At 53.9% G+C, this 20,487-nt stretch overlaps 3 protein-coding genes across 10 annotated transcripts; 1 reads left to right on the forward strand and 2 right to left on the reverse strand.

The window, feature by feature from the left end:
* Nucleotides 1-3,113: 3,113 nt before the first annotated feature.
* Rab3d (RAB3D, member RAS oncogene family) lies at nucleotides 3,114-8,432 on the reverse strand. Of its 4 annotated transcripts, none has more exons than XM_048342314.1 (5): nucleotides 8,282-8,432; nucleotides 5,890-6,177; nucleotides 5,261-5,379; nucleotides 5,054-5,178; nucleotides 3,114-3,740 (listed from the first exon to the last, which is right to left on the reverse strand). In XM_048342314.1, exons 2-5 carry the CDS (start codon nucleotides 6,115-6,117, stop codon nucleotides 3,553-3,555), a joined length of 660 nt encoding a protein of 219 aa, XP_048198271.1. In that variant the 5' UTR covers nucleotides 6,118-6,177; nucleotides 8,282-8,432; the 3' UTR covers nucleotides 3,114-3,552. The 4 variants fall into 4 exon arrangements, with proteins under 4 accessions (XP_048198271.1, XP_048198270.1, XP_048198267.1 ...); XM_048342313.1 differs by having other exon boundaries at nucleotides 5,890-6,144; nucleotides 8,332-8,428; XM_048342310.1 differs by having other exon boundaries at nucleotides 8,332-8,421.
* Nucleotides 8,433-9,466: 1,034 nt separating this feature from the next.
* On the reverse strand, nucleotides 9,467-12,477 carry Tmem205 (transmembrane protein 205). Of its 2 annotated transcripts, none has more exons than XM_048342320.1 (4): nucleotides 12,351-12,477; nucleotides 11,526-11,634; nucleotides 11,275-11,438; nucleotides 9,467-9,810 (listed from the first exon to the last, which is right to left on the reverse strand). In XM_048342320.1, exons 2-4 carry the CDS (start codon nucleotides 11,623-11,625, stop codon nucleotides 9,505-9,507), a joined length of 570 nt encoding a protein of 189 aa, XP_048198277.1. In that variant the 5' UTR covers nucleotides 11,626-11,634; nucleotides 12,351-12,477; the 3' UTR covers nucleotides 9,467-9,504. The 2 variants fall into 2 exon arrangements, with proteins under 2 accessions (XP_048198277.1, XP_048198276.1); XM_048342319.1 differs by having other exon boundaries at nucleotides 12,289-12,362.
* Nucleotides 12,478-12,701: 224 nt separating this feature from the next.
* Nucleotides 12,702-19,525, forward strand: Ccdc159 (coiled-coil domain containing 159). 4 transcript variants are annotated; one of them, XM_048342282.1, is made up of 13 exons: nucleotides 12,702-12,822; nucleotides 14,123-14,229; nucleotides 14,342-14,433; nucleotides 15,477-15,510; nucleotides 15,692-15,780; nucleotides 16,158-16,239; nucleotides 16,531-16,726; nucleotides 17,072-17,139; nucleotides 17,228-17,304; nucleotides 18,061-18,182; nucleotides 18,616-18,698; nucleotides 19,144-19,245; nucleotides 19,418-19,525. In XM_048342282.1, the coding sequence occupies exons 1-13, from the start codon at nucleotides 12,815-12,817 to the stop codon at nucleotides 19,420-19,422; spliced, it is 1,065 nt and encodes a 354-aa protein (XP_048198239.1). In that variant the 5' UTR covers nucleotides 12,702-12,814; the 3' UTR covers nucleotides 19,423-19,525. The 4 variants fall into 4 exon arrangements, with proteins under 4 accessions (XP_048198239.1, XP_048198236.1, XP_048198238.1 ...); XM_048342279.1 differs by lacking the exon at nucleotides 19,418-19,525 and having other exon boundaries at nucleotides 19,144-19,382; XM_048342281.1 differs by lacking the exon at nucleotides 19,418-19,525 and having other exon boundaries at nucleotides 15,480-15,510; nucleotides 19,144-19,382.
* The last annotated feature ends 962 nt before the right edge of the window (nucleotides 19,526-20,487 follow it).

Raw genomic sequence — 20,487 nt, forward strand, 5'->3', positions numbered from 1 at the left:
TCTTTCAAGGTCCTTCTTGCACATGAACACCTGCTAGATTCCCAAAGCAACATTGGGCATTGCATGGAGAGGCCAAGCAAGTTTGGGGACCATATAGCTTTCCATACAAGGCCCCATCCTCAGGATCTTACCTAACACCAACTTCCTCCCAAAGCCCCCACCTCCAGATGCCATGCAGTATGAATTGGGGGAATTACATTTCCAGCACCTTCATTCTAGGAAACAGATGCAACCCCTGTTTAAGCCTACTAATGTCTGACTTAGCCACAAAGTCTGTGGGCCCCCAAAAATCCTCCCCTGTCAAGTTCAACATTTGCTACAAGGATTCACCTTTTCTTTAAATCAAAGTGAATCCCTTCTAACAAGAAAGTTTATTCTTGCTCACATTCAGAGGTTTTGTGTCCTTGGTGGACTACAGGCAGAGGAGGCTGCTCACCTCATAGCAGCCAGGAAGCAGAGAGGGATCTTCTGCTGGTGAACTTCCTCCTCCTCCCACCTTTGTTTCCATCATGCTTTCAGCCTATTAGATGATGCCACTGACAATCAGGGTTGGTCTTCTTCCATCATTTGCTGCCCCACATGTCAATCATCTCTAGAAACTCCTTCAGGGACACACCCACCAGTGTGCTTTACAAATCCTGTAGGTGTCAAAAGCCCTTCAGAGGCACTGCGCCTTCGAGCCTGCAGAGGGCGCTGTGCACCACAAATGGCCATTGCCCATCAGTCTCAGGTGAGCTGACACACTTGCTTCCTCAAGCCGCAACTCACTTGTGGAAATCAAAGAACAAATTGTTTCAATCTCTTGGGATTTTATTCTTTTTCTCATGTAGAACAAAGTGCACATCCCTCCTCACCAGACGGAAGGGAATGGTGCCCAGGAGAGCTGGTTGAGGATGGAGAGGGTGGCCCGGGGGTACACACTGACAGGTAAGTGCCCATTCCCTAGTGTTTGGGAATGTAAGGGAGGAGCTGTGGCACAATTACAGCTCCAATGCCAGGACCACACGCTACCCACTCGGTTCTCTAGTGAAGTAGAAAAGAAAGACAGAAGATGGTCCCCAGAGAAGGAAAGGAAGGGAGGGAGGGAGGAAGTGAGGAGGGAAGGAAGGAGGAAGAAAAGAGGTTTCTCCTGGTCTTTATTTAATATCTACCCATAAAGAGCACCATACCCTACAACTTTCAAGGACATTGGTTCATCTTGAGTTTTTTCTTGGGGCGGGGGGAAGCAAACCTAGAGAAGATTAATTCTACTCTTTAGAACACCTTAAAGCAGGTGATTTTTTGGTTTGTTTTTGTCAGTACTAGAATTTGAATTCAGGGTCTCATCCTTGAACCACATCTCCAGCCTGTTTTTTTCACTGGCTAATTTTGGAAACACAGTCTTAACTTATCTAGCCCAACTAGTCAAACTCTGATCCTCAGATCTCAGCCTCCTGAGTAGTTAGGATTACAGGCCTGAGCCACTGACACCTGTTCCCCGTCTCCCACCCCCTTAAATGCTTTGACTTTTATTTATTTATTTATTTATTTATTTATTTATTTATTTATTGGCCAGTCCTGGGCCTTGGACTCAGGGCCTGAGCACTGTCCTTGGCTTCTTTTTGCTCAAGGCTAGCACTCTGCCACTTGAGCCACAGTGCCACTTCTGGCCGTTTTCTGTATATGTGGTGCTGGGGAATCAAACCAAGGGCCTCATGTATACGAGGCAAGCTCTCTTGCCACTAGGCCATATCCCCAGCCCCTGCTTTGACTTTTAATGTGAAAGCATTTCACTTCCACTCCCAATGATGTCTTGGCATATAAAAAAATACCTTCTCTTGGAAGATATCAGTAGCTCTACTAATAAAGGGTAAACAGAGCTCCCACAAAATCAATTTGAACCTGAATCAGACATTGTGACTAACACATCCCTAGGGAGGAAGCTGACAGTAAATATGCAGGATGACCCCCACCTTAATCAATGAAAATCTGGGCACTGTGGCATATACCTACCATCCCAGCTACAAGGCAAACATAAATAGGAGAAAGATGGTCCAGACCCAGCCAGCCGCTCTCCCCCCCGCCCAAAAAAAAGACCCTATTGAAAAAAAAAAAGCAAAAGCAAAAAAGGGCTGGGAGTGTGGCTCAAATGGTACAGTACCTGCCTAGCAAGTGTGAAGCCTTGAGCTCAACCCCAGTACCACCAAAAAAATAAAATAAAAGAAGCCAGCCTGGGCTGTGGGGACATTGGGTTGGTCAACTTCCTATTTGAGCAGGATGTTAAGATTTGTAAAGATCTTGCTTAAAATACAACCAGCTAGATAAGGCCTGGTCAGGAGGCCCCGGTCTTCTAGCAGACAGTCTTCACTGGGAATATTAAGAGTTGGGTAATCTCCAGCCCCACCTGTTGTGGCCAGAATGTTCTAGAATGCTGGGCAGTGGTGGCTCACACTTGTCATCCCAGCTACTTGGGAGGCTGAGATCTGAGGATCATGGTTTGAAGCCAGGCCAGGACACAAAAGTCTGGGAGACTTATCTCCCATGAACCAGCTAAAAGCTAGAAGTGGAACTGTGGCTCAAAAGGGTCGAGTGCCAGCCTTGAGTGGAAAGAGCCAAAAGAGAGTGCGGAAGACCCTGAATTCAAGTCCTAAAAGCAAAAAAAGACACAGAATGTTCTAGAATGTCTCAGCATCAGAGGTGCAGTGGGTGCATATAGGCAGGATCGCCAAGGCACTTGGGGGACCGCACGCCAGGGGATGACTCCACGCAAACTGGACTTGAGGGAGGGTTGTACAAGCCACCTGTGGGCGTGGGGGTGGGTGTCTGTAATGGGGGAACCCCAATCACCACTCCAGCTTGTAGCAATGGCATCCAGGTGATGCATAGGGCAGGCTGAAGGCCAAGTGGGGGACCCTGAGGAAAAGGGGTGACTACCACCTCCCATAACATGAACTCAGACAAGCCACCCCAACTTCAGGCAGCTTCTTCATCTTTTTCCTTTTTTTGTGTGTCAGCCATGGGGCTTGAACTCAGGGCCTGGGCGCCGTCCTTGAGCTCTTTCGATCAAGGCTGGCACTCTACCACTCTAAGCCACAGCACCATTTCCGGTTTTCTGGTAGTTCACTGGAGGTAAGAGTTGCACAGTCTGCCAGGCTGGCCTTGAACTGCAATCCTCAGATCTCAGCTTCCTGAGTAGCTGGATGACAGGTGTGAGCCACCAGTGCCTGGCTTCAGGCAGCTTCCAAACACCAGGATGCCAGGCGTGGCCCAGGCAGATGCGGAAGGCACAGGTGACACCGCTCCAGGCGAGGGGGACTCGCAGCCCATGCCAGCCACTAGAACACCATGGAAAGCAGCAAGTGCATGCACAGCTAGGACCCCAGGCGTGGCTCTCCTGGGGTTTGTGGCTCTGGAAGAGGAGGGAACCATGCAGGGGGCAGAGGAGGTGTGGGCAGGAAAAGGGGGTCCTCTGAGCTTGGAGCCAGCCCCCATGGCTCGTGCCTCGGTCATAGTCCCAGCTGAGACAGGAGGAGGAGGCAGATGGAGGTTAATGGGGGTGGCAGGATGTCATCCCTAACAGCTGCAGCTGCTGGGCTGGGGAGATGGGGTGTCCCCCAGGGCCGGGCCTTTCCCATTGCTGCCTGGACTCGAGGTGGGCTCCAGAGACTCGTTCATCTTGTCACAAATGATGTCAACCAGGCGCTCGAAGACCTGCTTCACGTTAATGTTCTCCTTAGCACTGGCCTCAAAGAACTCAAAACCTGCGTGGGCAAAAAGTGAGGTACTCATGAGACACTCCTGCCAGGGTTGGGGGGGGAGGGGCACAGCCTGGGCTAAGTTCAGTTATACTTTTTCTTTTTTTGTCTATCATGGGACTTGAACCCGGGACGTGGGCGCTGTCAGTGAGCTTTTTTGCTCAAGGCTAGCACTCTACCACTGAGTTATAGCGCCACTTCTTGTTCTCAGGTGGGCCATTGGAGATGAGAGTCTTATGGACTTTCCTGCCCAGGCTGGCATTGAGCCACCGTCCTCAGATCTCAGCCTCCTGAGTAGCTAGGATGACAGGCGTGAGTCACTGGCACCTGGCTTGTTTGGTTTTTTACTTATTTACTCCATTAATTTATTTGCTTTTTGTGCCAGTCCTGGGGCTTAAACTTAGAGCCTGGGAACTGTCCCTGAGTTTTTCGCTCAAAGCTGGGCATTCTACCATTTCAACCACATCCCCAACCTGGCTTTTTGGATGGTTACCTTGGAAATGGAGTGTAGGGGACTGTTCTTCCCAGGCTAGCCTCAAATCTCAATCCTCCTAATATCAGCCTCCAGAATAACTAGGATTATAAGCATGAAACACAGGCACCTAGCTTTGTTTAGTTTGTGAGACAGGCTCTTACTATGGAGCCTAGGCTGGCCTCCAACTCATGATCCTCCTGCCTCTGCCTCCCAAGTGGTTGAGGTTACAGCCTTGCACCACCATGCACCTTTGTTCTTTAGGTGCTTTCATGCACCTAAAAATGCAGTTTGTTGGGTATGCTTGTAATCCCAGCACTCTGAAAGCTGGGGCAGGCAAGTGGTGAGTTCAAAGCCGAGCTGGGGTACACATGGACAATCTCAAACACAAAACAAAATGACAAAGTAAAAACTGGGTTGAGGTAGGGTATAGCTCCGTGGTAGAACAGCTAACTCCGCATTTTCAGGGAGCCCTGGGGTTTAATCCTTGGCACAAAATCAACAAAAACAAGAACCATTCAGGGCTGGGAATGTGGCTTAGCAGTAGAGTGCTTGCCTAGCATGCATGAAGCCCTGGGGTTCTTCTGTTCCTCAACACCACACACAGAGAAAAAGCCTTGAACAAAAGGAAGCCAGGGATGGTGCTCAGGCCCTGAGTTCAATCCCCAGGACTAGGGGAGAGAGAGAGAGAGAGAGAGAGAGAGAGAGAGAGAGAGAGAGAGAGAGAGAGAGAGAGAGAAATGAAGCTGGAAGGAGGCCTAGCCCGGCACTGGGGTTGGCACTGGGCCCCCAGGGTGGGGAGGGCAGGCGGGAGGCCCAAGGCGGGAGGCCCAGGCTGTGCACTGACCCAGGTCGTCGGCTAGCCTGCGGCCATCCTCTGCAGGGACCACGCGCTCGTCCTCCAGGTCGCACTTGTTTCCCACGAGGATGACCTGCGCGTTGTCCCACGAGTAGGTCTTGATCTGCGTGGCCCTGTGGAGGTGTGGGCCGTAAGGGAGGGCTGGGGGGATCCAGGAAGGCCCGAGCCGGGGGTCCGCGGGGAGCCAGGCCTCACCAATCCTGTACGGCGGCGAATGAGTCCTGGTTGGCAATGTCGTACATGAGCAGGAAGCCCATGGCGCCGCGGTAGTAGGCGGTGGTGATGGTCCGGTAGCGCTCCTGGCCCGCCGTGTCCTGTGGAGACAGTGGTCAGCCGGCATGGGGGCACCACATTGCCCTCATGCCCAGCCTGATGGGGGAGGCAGGGGCCTGTCATGCTGTGCCTGTCTGATGGGGGAGGCAGGGATCTGCCCTCAGGCCTGTCTGATGGGGGAGGCACATATCTGACCTTATGTGCCAGTCTGACAGGGGAGGCATGACACACACACACACACACACCCTTGGACCTTGTTTCAAGAACCACTTAATGGCCACATGATGGAGCTGGGTTAGGAGGGCTCCATCTTCATTCCACTTGGTGACCCTGTTACCATGACAACCATTGCCAGCAGCTGGGATGGGGGGTGGGGACGGGCATGTGGTTCTGCTGACCAGACACAGTAGGAAGCGCCCCTAGGAGCTGTGCCCTGGTGATGCCGCATTCCTTCTCAGACCCTCTATGGTCACCCAGGTCCCACCATGTCCCCTCTCCCCGGGACAGGCCAGTACCCCCCAATCGCCCTCCAGACAGCTGCCCTGACCCACCCAGATCTGAAGCTTGATCCTCTTGTCATGGCGGTAGACAGTCTTGACCTTGAAGTCAATGCCCACGGTGCTGATAAAGGCGGGGGTGAAGGAGTCATCCGCGTAGCGGAACAGGAAGGACGTCTTGCCCACGCTGCTGTTCCCAATGAGCAGCAGCTTGAACATATAGTCGAAGTTCTGGTCGGCAGCGTCCCGGGGGCCCGCAGGGGGGTCTCCGGCTGACGCCATCGCGGAAGGGGCCTCTCCCAAGGAGACCTGGGGGGTCCGCAGGTGCAGATGACTGCAGCCCTGAGGAAGCAATCAAGCACCAACACCAGGTCCAGTAGATTCACTTGGGTTCAAATCCTGCTGCTGCCAGTTGGAGTACCAAAGCACCCAGGTGTTATATCACTTTCACTGATTGGATCTCAACATCCTTTTCTGGAAAAGGGGTCCCCTGTCCTAGTCCTTATTGTAAAAGGCCATTGGTTGGCTGGGCACAGGTGGATCACATCTGTAATTCTAGCTACTCAGGAGGCTCAGAGCTGAGGATTGCAGCTGGAAGCCAGCCCAGGCAGAAAAGTACCCGTAAGACTCTTATCCCCAAATTAACCACTCAAAAACCACAAGTGGCGCTGTGGCTCAAGAGATAGAACACATAAGCACAAAAAGGCTCAGGGACTGCACCCAGGCCCTGAGTTCAAGCCCCACAACCAAAAAAAAAAAAAAAGTCCATTGTTTGGGAGCATAAAATGAGGGGTGTGTGTGTGTGTGTATGTGTGTGTGTGTGTGTGTGTGTGTGTGTACCAGTAATAGGGCTCAAGTTCAAGGCCTCCTGCTCTCATGTGATTTTGTCTGTTGAAGGCTGGCACTCTACCACTTGAGACTCGCCTCCAGTCTTTTTTTTTTTGCCAGTCCTGGGGCTTGAACTCAGGACCTGAGCACTGTCCCTGGCTTCCTTTTTCTCAAGGCTAGCACTCTACCACTTGAGCCACAGCGCCACTTCTGGCTTTTTTTAATATGTGTGATGCTGAGGAATTGAACCCAGGGCTTCAAGTACCACTAGGCCACATTCCCAACCCTGGCTTTGAATCTTGATCCTCAGATCTCAGCCTCCTGAGTAGCACCAGCACCTAAAATGAGTTTCTTTATTCATTCAATGCACACTCAGCTTGTTTGTGCCAGGTGCTGTTCTTGACAGAGACATAGCTGTGAATAAGACAAAGGGGGTGGGAGTAAAGTTACCCACATGCTTTCCAGCAAGGCCTTATTGTTACAACTAAGAAACAGATAGACACTGCTCAATAAGAGTCTCACAAAACCAAATTGAACCTTTGTCATCAGAACTTGGAGGCTCCTCTCTTGAGGCCCAGAGGTTTGAGAAAGGATTCAAATTCAGGGCTAGGGCTGGGGGGCACATAGGCAGCTCTTTCCCTGGCCATGAAGATGTCTCTAGAAGCCCACAGATGTGGACTTTGCTCTAAGGTAGGCAGCTGGTGTGACCCAGGTGTGATCTAGGAAAGGAGAGACACCTGCCAGCTGGACAGAGCGCCCGCCCCCCCCCCCGCCCTTTCTGGGGCATGGATGTTGACTTTGGCAAGTGTTGGCTACTGGGGTGCAGGCCCTGCCTCCACCTCCAGCCCAGTTTAACCCTTCCTGGCTCAGGAAGACAGCATTTGTAAACTCCCAGCTCTGCTTGCAAGTTGGCACTTGCTATTTTGTATTTGTCAAAGGGGCTGGAACTTTCTCCCTCTTTTGGAGGCTGACTCAAACTTGGGGCTGACTCAGGAAGCTGCCCAGGAAGGCAGGAGTTCGAGTCCTCAAAGGCTCCACCTCCACGACCACCACCTTGCCCTTTGCATTGTCCTGCCCTCGCACCCTGCGAGACTCTGCTCTGGGTGCAGGCCTTTGCAAATGCAGGGGAGAGGGGGTCAGCTTTGGTTCCTGCCCCAGGCCTCAGTTTCTCCCAGCTGTCTACCGCAGCTTCCTGCAATGGATGAAGGGCGGGCACCACTGAGAGCTGTTTCTCAATGACCATTGTGCTTTTTTTTCCTCTACGAGGACCCAGCCAGCCCCACCCCATGTTCCCGGAGAACGAGTTTGAGGAGGGGCAGAGAAGCTGCCGGCCGGCCCCACCCTCCCTTCCACCTGGCACTAGGTAAGGGGTCCCTGGAGGGCTCGGGCCTGTCCCCCTTCTCACTGGGCTTGGGGATCCCCGGGGCAGGGGAGTCGAGCCGGCTCCCCCATCACCATATGGACCGACAGCAGGTCCCCGGCTGGGACCTCGGCCCTGCCCGCGCCCTCCTGCCTAGCCCGGGGAGCCCCGCTGGGTGCGGGCCGGGGACCCCGCGTCCCCCGCAGCCCCGCCTTTGTTCCCAGGCCCTTCCCTGAGCCCCCTTCCCATCCTCCCGACCTGCTGGGAACGCGAGGGGCAGTGGGGTGCGCTCCTTCTCAGGGGATCACCTCTTAGCCGGGACGCTGCCTGCAGGTATCCGCCTCCCAAGTCGCTGCGGCCCGACCCGGCGGCGACCCTGGCCGCACTCGCCACCCTGCTGTCCGCAGCCAACCGGATCCCGCGTGGGCTCCGCCCGGACGGCGAGGGGTAAGGAGGGGCCGACCGGGGGCGTGGCCTACAGATGCCGCGGGCGCGGCTGGAAGGGCGGGCCACAAAGGCGTGGCCAGTGCTGGGGGCCGTGGCCTGAGGTTGATTGGGGCAGGAAGTTGCCTGCGGCGTGGCGGTGGGCGGGGCCAGCGATCGCAGGTGGGCGGGGCCGGACACTCTGGGTGGCGGCAGAGGAAACCCGCACCTGGCCACACATTTTTTTTTTTTTTTTTTTTTTTTGGCCAGTCCTGGGCCTTGGACTCAGGGCCTGAGCACTGTCCCTGGCTTCTTCCCGCTCAAGGCTAGCACTCTGCCACTTGAGCCACAGCGCCACTTCTGGCCGTTTTCTGTATATGTGGTGCTGGGGAATCGAACCCAGGGCCTCATGTATACAAGGCAAGCTCTCTCGCCACTAGGCATATCCCCAGCCCCTGACACCTTTTTTCTTAACTGCTGGTAGTTACTATAGGCTGTCTGTCGGTCTGAGGAGCAGGGTTCGAATCCCAGCTCTATCACTTTGTACTCTTGTGAATGTGGACACGTTGCCGAACCTTTCTGGGTATTAGAACCTCTTTTGCAGTAAGAAAACCAAGGGGTTGAGCGCCAGCGACTCACACTGTAATCTCTGCTACTCAGGAGGCTGAGATTCAAGGATCGCGGTTCAAAGCCAGCCAGGGGAGACAAATCCGAGAAATTCTGATTTCCAATTAAACCATCAAAAGGCCAGACGTGTATGGAGCTCTGGCTCCAGTGGTACAGCGGAAAAGTTAAAAGGACAGTGCCCAAGAACTGAATCAAGCTCTAGGACCAGTATATACACACACACACACTAATAATAATAATAGGAGGAGGAGGTACCATAGAGGAGACACTTAGGGGCTGCAATAGCTAACACCCCAAATCCCTAGGCTGTGGGATTAGGGAAACTGGCCTTCAGCTCCTCCTGTGAGCATGTCCCCACCCTGGAGGTATGGGGGCACAGAGAAACTACCACAGTCATTTTCAAAGAAACATTTATTTACACAGTGCCCATGCTACAGGCTCCTGAGGCCCAGGGCCAGGCTGGCCAGGCAGAGCCCGTTGCTCACCAGGCAGCCCAGGTTGCAAAGAGAAGACAGGCCGTGATAGTGGAAGAATCTCTGGCGGAGGGCACTGTACTTGGGGTCCTTCTCTCGCAGCTGGCGGTAGGGGTCAGGGCCCTGGTGGCTGCCCGGCACCTCCCCACCCAGGCCATGCTCCTTCTCCATGGCCTGCAGGGCCCACATGGCGGCAGTGGTGTGGGGCTCCAGCCAGCGGGCATTGATGGTGGCCAGCGTGAGGCTCAGGAGTAGCAGGCAGAGCTGGTGGAGGATGGCAGAGGTGAAGGTAAGCAGGCAGGGAGGCAGGAGGAGGCTCCAGTAGGGGTCCTTTCTGGATGCTCACAGCATTCCCCAATGCCAATTTGAGGACAACCCGCCCCGCCCCCCCCCCCCAGCATACCCTAAAACTAGGGGTCCCTTATGGAAAGCGCCATCTCTACTATATTCCTCCCAACCCCTGAGGCTCCTCTGTTACCTGGTTTGTGGACAAGGTCTTGTATCTTATGCATTGTTCCCTCAAACTGAGGTTATTTAAGATGACTAGAAATGAAGCTACAGAATTCTAATTGATCTATTGTTCCCCAAACCAGGGTCCCCAAGGTACAGCCCATTTCTTTTCTTTGCTGCTCAGACCTCAGGAGATGAGGCTGTCAGAAAGTCAATCAAATGCCTGTGAGACCCATTACCTTTTCTGTCTGCGAGATTTTTTTTTTCTTTTACTATTACCAGGGTTTAAACTCAGGGCCTCAGGGCTGGGAATATGGGCTAGTGGCAAGAGTGCTCGCCTCGTATACATGAAGCCCTGGGTTCAATTCCCCAGCACCACATATACAGAAAAGACCAGAAGTGGTGCTGTGGCTCAAGTTGGCAGAGAGCTAGCCTTAAGCAAAAAGAAGCCAGGGTCAGAGCTCAGGCCCTGAGTTCAAGCCCCAGGACTGACAAAAAAAATAAGTAAATAAAATTAACTCAGAGCCTCACCATTGCTCAGAGTGTTTGCAAGGCTGGTCCTCTACCGCTCTTTTAGACCTGCTTTTTGCTAGTTATTTTGTGGATGGAGTCTCATCGACTTTTCTGACATGACTAGTTTAGAACTGTCAACCTTTGGAACTCAACCTCCTGAGTAGCTAGGCTTACAGGCATGAGCTACCAGTGCCCAGGGTTTGGTTTTGTTTATACAGGATCTCACTAGGAACCCAGACTGGTCTCAAACTCATGATCCTCCTGCCTCCTCTTTTAAGTGCTGGATTCTAGGCATGCGCTACCATGCCTGGCTCTGGGAGATTATTTTGTCAGGACTCACCTGCCCACATCTGAGGAATATAGTAAGGGCAGGACTGAGAAATCTGAGAGGCAGAGATGGTTCCTTGCCTTGTGGGCTTAGCAAATGTGTGGGGGGGGGAGGGAGTAGGGAAGTGTAAATTCCCAGTCAGGCTGGTTTTTAAACAATGAACTGGGGTCAGTTCCCCAGCTCAGCTGAGTCACCACTGCCTGGCAGTGGGCCCAGCAACAGGGAGGAGAGGAAGTAACAGCCAATGGAGAGATCCTCTGAAACAGGGCTGCCAAGGACAGTTGTAAAGGCTGTGCACTGCTCAGATACCCACAAAGATACCGGTGCTCTATCTGGAATAAAGACACCCCCCCCCTTTTTTTTAATTCCTAGAAAACTTGTAACTATAGGTGCTCACTGGGGCTTGGGGAACTAAGTCTGTGGGGAAGCCCACGTACCTGGGTGACCTCCCAGAATGTAAGCTGAACCCAGGCACGCTGAGGAGCCAAGATGCAAAGATTGGTGAAGGCACAGCCCATGGAGATGTAAAAATAGAAAGGGAAGAGCTTGCTTTGCACGAGGCCAAAGGTATGTCGAGGAAGGTTTCGGAAGAGCAGGAAGCCTGTGAGGCAGGACACCGTGTGTTAAGACTCATACCAGGGCCTTTTCCACCCACAGTGCCCAGGATGGCCAGGCTGGGGGTCCCTACCTGAGGCGAAGGTCACCCACATTTGCATGCCCCAGGCACCTGACAAGACCAGTACATGGATCACCTTAATCAGGCCTCCTGGGTCCCCTCCATCTTCCATCTTGCAGTCCTGGAGAAGGTGGCACTGATGACTCAAAGCTTTACTTTTGCCCTTTGGCCTTCAGGCCCCATCTAGGGGCCAGGTCACTGCCAATCCGGCAGAGATCAAGAGAAAGCAACCCAGGAATGAGGGTGGGAAGCCCCTCCAACTCTCCAATCAGGATCTCAGACTCTGGACTGGGGGCGTGGCTCAAGGGGCAGAGAGCTTGCCAGGTCAGGAGCTGAGGCCATCCTCAGCACCGCAAACATTTAAAATAAATAAATAAAAATCTCCACTTGTCTAAACAGGCTCTCAACTGTAATCTCAGCTACTCGGGAAGCTGAAATCTGAGGACCTGGGTTCAAACACAGCCCAGGTCATCGCCCCAATTAAGCCACAAAAAGCAACTCTGGAGCTGTGGCTCATGTGGTAGAGCGCCAGCCTTGAACGAAAAAATTCAGGGACAGTAGCCAGGCCCTGAGTTCAAGCCCCAATGCCAACACACAAACAGAAAGAACCTCAGGCTTCTGCTCCAGCAGTTCGTCTGCACCCCTAGTGGTTCCCAAGTGTCACCCCAGAATCCCGTTCTAACAGTTAAAAGCCGCCCTTCCTCTCCCAAGAGAGTCGGAGATATCCTATGAACACCCAAACTACTCCCAGGGACCCCATCTTATCCTGGGACACCTCCAAACTCATCCAGGGGACCCAGACCCCGCCGCTAGGACCCCGGATCTCAGCTGGAGCACCTGGAGTCGCGAGTCGAGCCGACCTAAGTCGCCGAGGACCAGACCACCAGGGTCTGCGGGAGGGCGTGGGTAGCTCCCGGCCGGGTTCCGCCGCGAACCTCAGACCCTTCGGCGGGCCGCCGCCTAGCTTAGAGCGCTTCCTTTCCCCCAATCAGAAACTAGTCCCGCCTCCCCGCTGAGCCCTAAACCAATCGGATCTCACATCTACCTGCCTAGGTCCCGCCTTCGTAGAGATTGACTAATAGACTACCCGAAACTGCCTTGAAATCCCGCCCCACTGGTTGGTGAGGGGCCAATGAGGCCGCGGACTATCCAGGTGAGGGGGCGGAGCTAGGGCACAGGCCACGCCCCTCTCTGTGACTCTCTGGTCACCTCCGGCACGTTTTCACAGCGATGGTGTCCCCGCGGGATCAAATTTCAGCGTCACTGCTGGGGCCTGGCTTCGCGGTCTCTCATGGGAGAGCATGAACAGGTGATATGTGGTAGGTGGGGACGGAAGCGGGTCGCGAGCCGGGTGGGCACAGGGTTCAAGGCCTGGGGGGTGGGGCGGGCCCCAGGCTGGAGACACGCCCAAGTGCTAGTCCCGCTTCTACTCCTCTCAGGGTTCCAGTGGGCCCCCCAAGTCCTCAGCAGATGCTGAGCTCCCCACTGCTGGGGAAGGGACATAGTAAGGATCTGAACCCAGGCCATCCAGCTGGAGGGATTTTAACAATGATGTTCTTGGGCTGGAGGAGTTTTGGGGGGCATTAACCCCAACCACAATAGAGCAAGCACAAAGCCCCGAGCTCAAGTCAGGCATCGGTAGCCTACTCCTGTCATCCTAGCTACTCAGGAGGCTGAGAATCTGGGCTTGAAGCCAGCCCCCAAAAGGAAGTCTGTGACACTCTTACGTCCAGTTAACCAGCAAGAAGCCCGACTTGGAGCTGCGGCTTAAGTAGTAGAATGCTAGCCTTGAGTGAAAAAAGCTCAGATAACACCCAGGCCCTGAGTACCAGCCCCCCCCCCCCCCCACACACACACAAAGAACTGAAAAAGGATGTGAAATTTCAGACTGCAGCTCTAACTCATTGGTACTTATCTAGTATGTGCAAAGGCCCTGGGTTCATTCTCAGCAAATACACACACACAAACACACACGCACACACACAGATTTAACATATGCCAAGTAGGGTTCTGAACATCATGGTTCAAAACAGCCCTGACCAAGGGGCTGGTGGTTTGCTCCTGTAATCCCAGCTACTCAGGAGGCTGAGATCTGAGGGTAGCAGCTTGAAGCCAGCCAGGATAGGAAGGTCCATGAGACTCTGGAAAAATAGAAGTGGTGGGCTGGGAATGTGGCTTACCGGTAGAGTACTCGCCTTGCATGCATGAAGCCCTGGGTTTGATTCCTCACCACCACATACACAGAAAAGGCAGAAAGTGGAGCTGTGGCTCAAGTGGTAGAGTGCTAGCCTTGAGCAAAAAGGAAGCCAGGGACAGTGCTCAGGCCCTGAGTCCAGCCCCAGGACTAGCAAAAAAAAAAAGGAAGTGGTACTCTGGCTCAAAGTGGTAGAGCACTTGCCTTGAACAAAAGGTGCTCAGGGACAGCAACCAAGCCCTGAGTTCAAGTCCCAGGACTGGTGGACAAATGCACACACACACACACACACACACACACACACACACACACACACACACTGGGCATCTCCAAGGTGTTGGGCAGGGGGTAGGAAGAAAGGAGGACATGGGGGCTGATCTCAAAACAGCTCCTGTCCCCCCATCTGTATTTACAGTGACCCTCTTTTGGCCGGCCTACCCCTGGACCCCGACTTCTCTGTATCCTATCAGTACTCACCTCCTTCGCCCTCGGCTGCTGGTTTTCCTGCCCATGCAGAGAAGTGTAATAAACACAAAGGGTTCATGGCGGGTTCACCGCTGGGCTTGTCTGTGGACTGGAGAGAGTGGGGGAGGGAAAAGGTGGGACTATCCTTCAAGGAAACTGTTCTCCTTAGGGTCCTCCTCTGACAAGCCTTTGGACTTCAAGACTTACTGGTCCAGGACATCAGAGCTCGAGGCCGTGGGACCCACTGCTTCTGAGGCCATTGTGAGGAGTGTAGACTGGAGGCTGGGGTGGGGCTCAGGGCCTCTGCTGCATGGGACTCCCTCCTATTCCAACCTAGACCTGCAGAAGGAGCACTGTAATGATCAGGAGCTTCTGAAGAGACAACAGGACCTAGCCAAGGTCACTCCCACTCAGGAAACCCCCTCAAGCCAGGAAGTCACTAAGTCACTGTGATCTAGTGCTGGGTGGCAGGGTGTAGAGAATTGGGGTTGTGGATTGGGGACTTTACAGAGCATTTGGTATGTGATGCAGGTCCTAGGACACCTGCCCCTCACCGGGCCTTTTGATTTGGGGGAGGGGGTACCCCTGCTAGGGTTTGAAGTCAAGGCCTGACCTTTTCGTTCTACCATTTGAGTCACAACTCTACTTCTGCCTTTTTGCTGGTTCTTGTAAGAGTCTTATGGACTTTCATGCCCCGACTGGCTCTGAACCCTGATCCTCAGATCCTTAGCCTCCTGAGTAGCTAGGATTACAGGGGTGTGCTACCATTCTTGGCTCAGCCAAGTGTTGAGAATGGGAGGGATGAAATGTTTGGGTTTTCTCCCTTACTGTCCCTGGGTGTGACTTTTCTTGTGTGTCTGCATGGTTGTGATTGTGTCTCAGAGATGTATGCTAGTGGATGCCCTGGGTCTAATGAATTATCATTTATGGTTGTACCTGAGGTTGGGTGTGGCTGGGATTGTGTTTTAGCCAGGACGCGTGGTTTTATGTGTGTTGGCTACATATAGCTGTGCCCATTGCATCCATTTTCCTGACGTTATTGGGGATGAAGAGTGCCATTGCCTGAGCCCAAGCTGGGATCTGGGTTGGCACCTGCAGTCAAGGACAACCGACCAGCCCACACACAGGTGGGATGAGCCATACAGGGAGGTGCATGAATGTGCACCTTGAAACAGTTTTACCTGTACTCTTGGTTTGCAATGTCTAGAAACCAAGAAACCTAGTTCTTGTCTTATCCTCCAAACTGGATGTGAGTGAGCTTTCTAGGGACAAATTTGCACTCCACTTTTGTCCCCATTTTCTAGAAGCCCTTGGACACCATCTCTTCTAAAGGCAAAGGTGAGCATCCTCCTACCCCACAAGGGGATGTGAGAAGACTTACCCTGAGATCACAAGTCCCCATTCTCATGGCCCCCACCCCTGCTGTGTGCTTTACTCCCTCCTCCCTCTCTTCCGGGGTTCTCCGCACCCTTACCCTGTCTTTGCCGCAGCCCCACTCACCCTTCCCCTCTGTCCACAGTTAAGTCTGCCATGATAGTTCCTGACTCTCAGAAATTCTTGCGATGTGAACTAGAGTCACTCAAGACTCAGCTCCAGGCTCAGACAAAGGTGATCACCCCATCCCTGTCCCTTGAAACCTCTGTCCATTTCCTTCCTCTGTGTGTGTGTGTGTGTGTGCACGTGTGCATGTGTGTGCATGCCAGCTGGTACGGGGGCTCAATCTCAGGACCTGGGCACTGTCCTTAAGCTTTTATGCTGCAGCTGGTGCTCTACCACTTGAGCCCCCAGCTCCATTTCCAACTTTTTGGTGGTCACTTAAAGTCTCTCACCAACATTCCTGCCTGGGCTGGCTTTGGATAGTGATCCTTAGACCTCAGCCTCCTGAATAGCCAGGATGACGGGTGTGAGCCACTGGCTCCTGGCCGTGGTTCCTGCCTTGCCCTGCTTCCTACCTCAGACCCAGCCTCCTCCCTGCCGCCCACCAGGCTTTTGAGTTTCTGAACCACTCTGTGACTATGTTGGAGAAAGAAAGCTGTCTGCAGCAGATCAAGATCCAGCAGCTTGAAGGTGAAGATGGGAGGGAGGTCAAGGTCAAAGGTGAACACAGATGGAAGGCAAGGGGAGGGCAAGATGGAGGTCAAGGTCAAAGATGAGGACAAGATAGGGGTCAAGGTCAATGGTAAGGGCAAGATGGAGGTTAAGGTCAAAGGTGAGGGCAACATGGAGGTCAAGGTCAAGTTGGAGGCTGGTTCTGTGAGGTTGGGGAAGTCTGAGTTCCAAGTCAGTCAGCCCAAGGTGGAAGACAGGCTGGTTTCCCGCTGGCCTCAGCCTTCGCCCAAACCCCCATGGTCTCTGCAGATTTGCTGACCCCTTCGGTCCGCCAGGTAGAAAAAGAGGGGCAAAAATGGACGGCAGAGCAGGGCCGGCAGGAGCTGTACGGGGCCCTGGCACAAGGCCTCAGGGGGCTGCAGAAGACGCTGCGGGACGGAGAGGAGATGCAGCGGGCCCGCACCACCCGCTGCCTGCAGCTGCTGGCCCAGGAGATCCGCGACAGGTGGGCATGGCCTGCCGGGGACTAAGCGGGGAGGCGAGGCGGGGCGGGGGTGGGGGGACAGGAGGCTGAAGAGGGGAGGAAGCTGGCCGGGAAGCAGAGTGGGATGGGGGGAACAGGGGAGGCCGGGGAGGCAGGAGGAGACTGGAAGATGGAGGCTGAAGGTGTGGGGTGGGTAAGAGCGTGGAGAGCCAGGCCCAGGAGGAGAGGATGGGGTTGAGCCTTGGATGCGAGGGAGGGGGAAATGGGCAAGCCGGTGGGGGCAAAGTCTAGACAGTTGTGGGCATAGGAGGCAGGGGAAGATTTCGGGGGGAGGAGTTATAGATCTAGATCATTCTGTCCTCCCAGTAAGAAGTTCCTGTGGGAGGAGCTTGAGCTGGTACGGGAAGAGGTGTCCTTCATTTATCAGAAACTTCGTGAGTGTCCCCACAAGCCCGCATTGGGGGATAAGAAGGGGGGGGGAGTTCCACTGCCTCCCTTCCTCTGAGCCCCTGCCCCTCACAGAGGCACAGGAAGAAGAGATCTCGGAGAACCTGATGAATATTCAAAAGATGCAGAAGACGCAAGTGAAATGCCGTAAGGTGAGCAAAGACAGGAGGCTGGATTTGAATCCCATTCTACCACTTAATGCTGTGTGACTCACTGGAAAAAATCACTTGATGTTTCTGGGCCTCATTTTTCTCTGCTCCATAATAAGTATAACAGGTAGAATAGTGACACAGCTCTCCCTGGTCACAGAGCTGTGTTCACTGAGAAGTGCTTGTGTGTGGTGGTGTGCGGTGTGTGCCGTCCTGGGGCTTGAACTCAGGGCCTAGGTGCTGTCTCTGAGTGCTCAAGGCTAGCTCTCTACCACTTGAGCTAAAGCTCAACTTCTGAATTTCTTTGCTAGTTAATTAGAGATAAAAATCTCATGGATGGGGCTGAGGATATGGCCTAGTAGCAAGAGTGCTTGCCTCGGATACATGAAGCCCTGGGTTCAATTCCCCAGCACCACATATACAGAAAATGGCCAGAAGTGGCGCTGTGGCTCAAGTGGCAGAGTGCTAGCCTTGAGCAAAAGGAAGCCAGGGACAGTGCTGAGGCCCTGAGTCCAAGCCTTAGAACTGGCAAATAAATAAATAAAGATAAAAAATAAATCTCATGGACTATCCTGCCCAGGCTGGCTTTGAGCCGTGATCCTCACATCTCAGCCTGCTGAGTAGCTGCAGTGACCGGCGTGAGCCACCGAAGCCCCCTCTTATTAAGCACTTTGAATGAATAGAAACTGGCCTATACGTGTGAAATAACTGTCACCCCTTACCATGATCATTATTATTCTAATTGTGTCTGAACCCCAGGTCCTGACTAAGATGACACAGCAAGGATGCGACCCAGCTGCCTGTGCTGAGACTGAGGGGGAAGTTCTAGAAGGCAGTAACTACTGGAAGAATGACCTCCAGAAAGAGCTGAGTGACATATGGTAATGCCTAGCCCTCAGTCTGACCTCTGACCCTCATCTAACCCCCCCCCCCCCACACACACACACCCCTGACCAGACACTATCTACTGACAACAAGAATGTGGGCTGGGAATGTGGCTTAGTGGTAGAGTGCTTGCCTACCATGCATGAAGCTCTGGGTTCAATTCCTCAGTACCACATACACAGAAGAAGCCAGAAGTAGTGTTGTGGTTCAAGTGGTAGAGTGCTAGCCTTGAGCCAAAGAAGCTCAGGGACAGTGCACAGGCCCTGAGTTCAAGCCCCAGGACTGGCAAAAAAAAAAGAGTCAGATGTCCACCTAAGTTTAGCCATCCCTTTCTCCTAAGACTCACCTCTGTCTGAATCCCACAGCTGCTGCCCTCTTCCTAAGTAGTCTGATGTCTCCTGGGGTCCCCATCTCTCCATCTCCCCACAGGTCTGCTGTGCATGGGCTACAGAATTCCATCGATGGCCTCAACATGTCCCCAAGGAGCCGCCCCAGGGCCTCAAACCTCAAGGGTGAGGGACCCAAGCACCAATGGAGGACCCAAAATCACTCTCCAGCTTCTGGGTTGGGGGGACAGGGCTTATACTGGTTGGCTTTTTATTCTATGATTACATTCATCCTTTAGAGTTACTGATTCATAATGTTTTAGAGTTAGTGGAAAGTTGCTGGGCATGGTGGTGCACCCCTGTTATACCAGCAGTCAGGAGGAGGAGATTGGAGGATGGAGAGAGTTAGAAGCCAGCCTGGGCTACATAAAACCAAAAACAAGAGTTCCTGGAGCTTTCATCCAGGGTTCGTGTGGTATTATTTAGGATCTCTTCCAAGGGTAATTAGGGTTGTAATTTGGGATGATGATCCTTCAGGATCGTCCATGATCCATTATCATGGATCCCTGTGCTTTAATCTCATGGGAGGGGGCTCCTGGACAAACAGCCAGCATGGTACCCTCTTCCACAGGCCGCAAGGGGCATCGGTGCCTGAGCCCTCAGCTCCACTCCTGGGATTCTGACTCTGACTGGGAACCCCCGCCTTTCACCAACAGCCAATTCTTCCCACCCGGTGCGAACCCCCCCTCCCACCACATCCATTCATTCCCCCACCTGGCCTGTGATTCCCACCATAAAGGCCCTGAGGGACCCGCAGCTCCCTTACCCTGGGTATCTGGAGCCTGACCTGCAGTCCTGGGGCTCTTGGGCTCAGGCAGGCCCTGATCTGCCCTCTCTCTTCCCAGCTTGAGCAGCCGGGACTGCTCACCCAGAAGATCCCTCCAGAGAGAAAATAAAACTAGCCGAGATCCTTCTCCGTCCCGGACTCCCGGCCCCTGCTGCTTTCCTGTGCCCTAAATCCCCTCCCAAGTTAACCCCCAGGTGTTCTCAGTGTCACGGAGGTGTGCAGAGACCTCCCCCTCCCCCCTCACACACACACACAAGTCAGGGGGCTTCAGATGGGGACTTAGTAGACAGAGGACACGGTCAAGAGTCACTTTGACCAGATTTGATTGGCCAGACAGGCTATTCCATACTACCTCAGTCTTCTTTTCGGGGCGGGGAGGTCCCTGAAGGATCTGGGTTTCTTTTGCCAATGCCAAAATGGGGGAACTGAAGCCTAGAGACGACTCTGCCCATCCTGTTCCCTTTAGGGTCCCCACACCCCCAGGTCCCGGGCTCCATTCTACACTGGAATCTAAGCTAACAGCCCCGCCCCCAAGAGCGTTAGAAGCTCCGCCCGCATACGCTAATGATCCCGCACATCACGCCCAGGGGTGGATTATGCAAATGATCTGTCAGGAGGCCCCTCCTCTCCCTGGGCCGCAGAGTCTGCGCGGCTCAGCCGGGCTGGGCTCCCCGCATCCATCCGTCCGGTCCTCCAGTGCATTCACCGGCCTGTCCATCCTGGTCTGTCTGTCCCGCGGCGCCGGCCCCCTCTGGGCGGAGCCAGGGTCTCGAGAGGCGGCGGCGACGACCTAGATCGGCGAGGGAGGGACTTGAAGCGTCCCCCTTACCCGGGATCTGCCGGTCCAGGCCAGGACATGGGTTCGTGCGGTTGGGTCCAGCGCGGAGAGGGGGAGGGAGAAGGGATGGGGAGGAGCGAGCCAGGGCTTGGGGGAAGGGGGATCGGAGAGAGAAAGAGGACCCCAGGCCTGAGGAAGCAGGCAACGGTGGTGAGGGTGGCTGTGTGTGACTGATTGTGCGGTGGTGGTTGTGAGGCTGTGTGGTGGTCCCGGGTGTGTCTTGGGGTGTATGTGTCTGTCAGTCTCCTTCCTGTGCCTGTCACCGACGACTGTGTGTGTCTGTTGTGAGT

Source organism: Perognathus longimembris, chromosome 3 (genome assembly GCF_023159225.1).
Source record: "Perognathus longimembris pacificus isolate PPM17 chromosome 3, ASM2315922v1, whole genome shotgun sequence".
Lineage (NCBI taxonomy): Eukaryota > Metazoa > Chordata > Mammalia > Rodentia > Heteromyidae > Perognathus > Perognathus longimembris.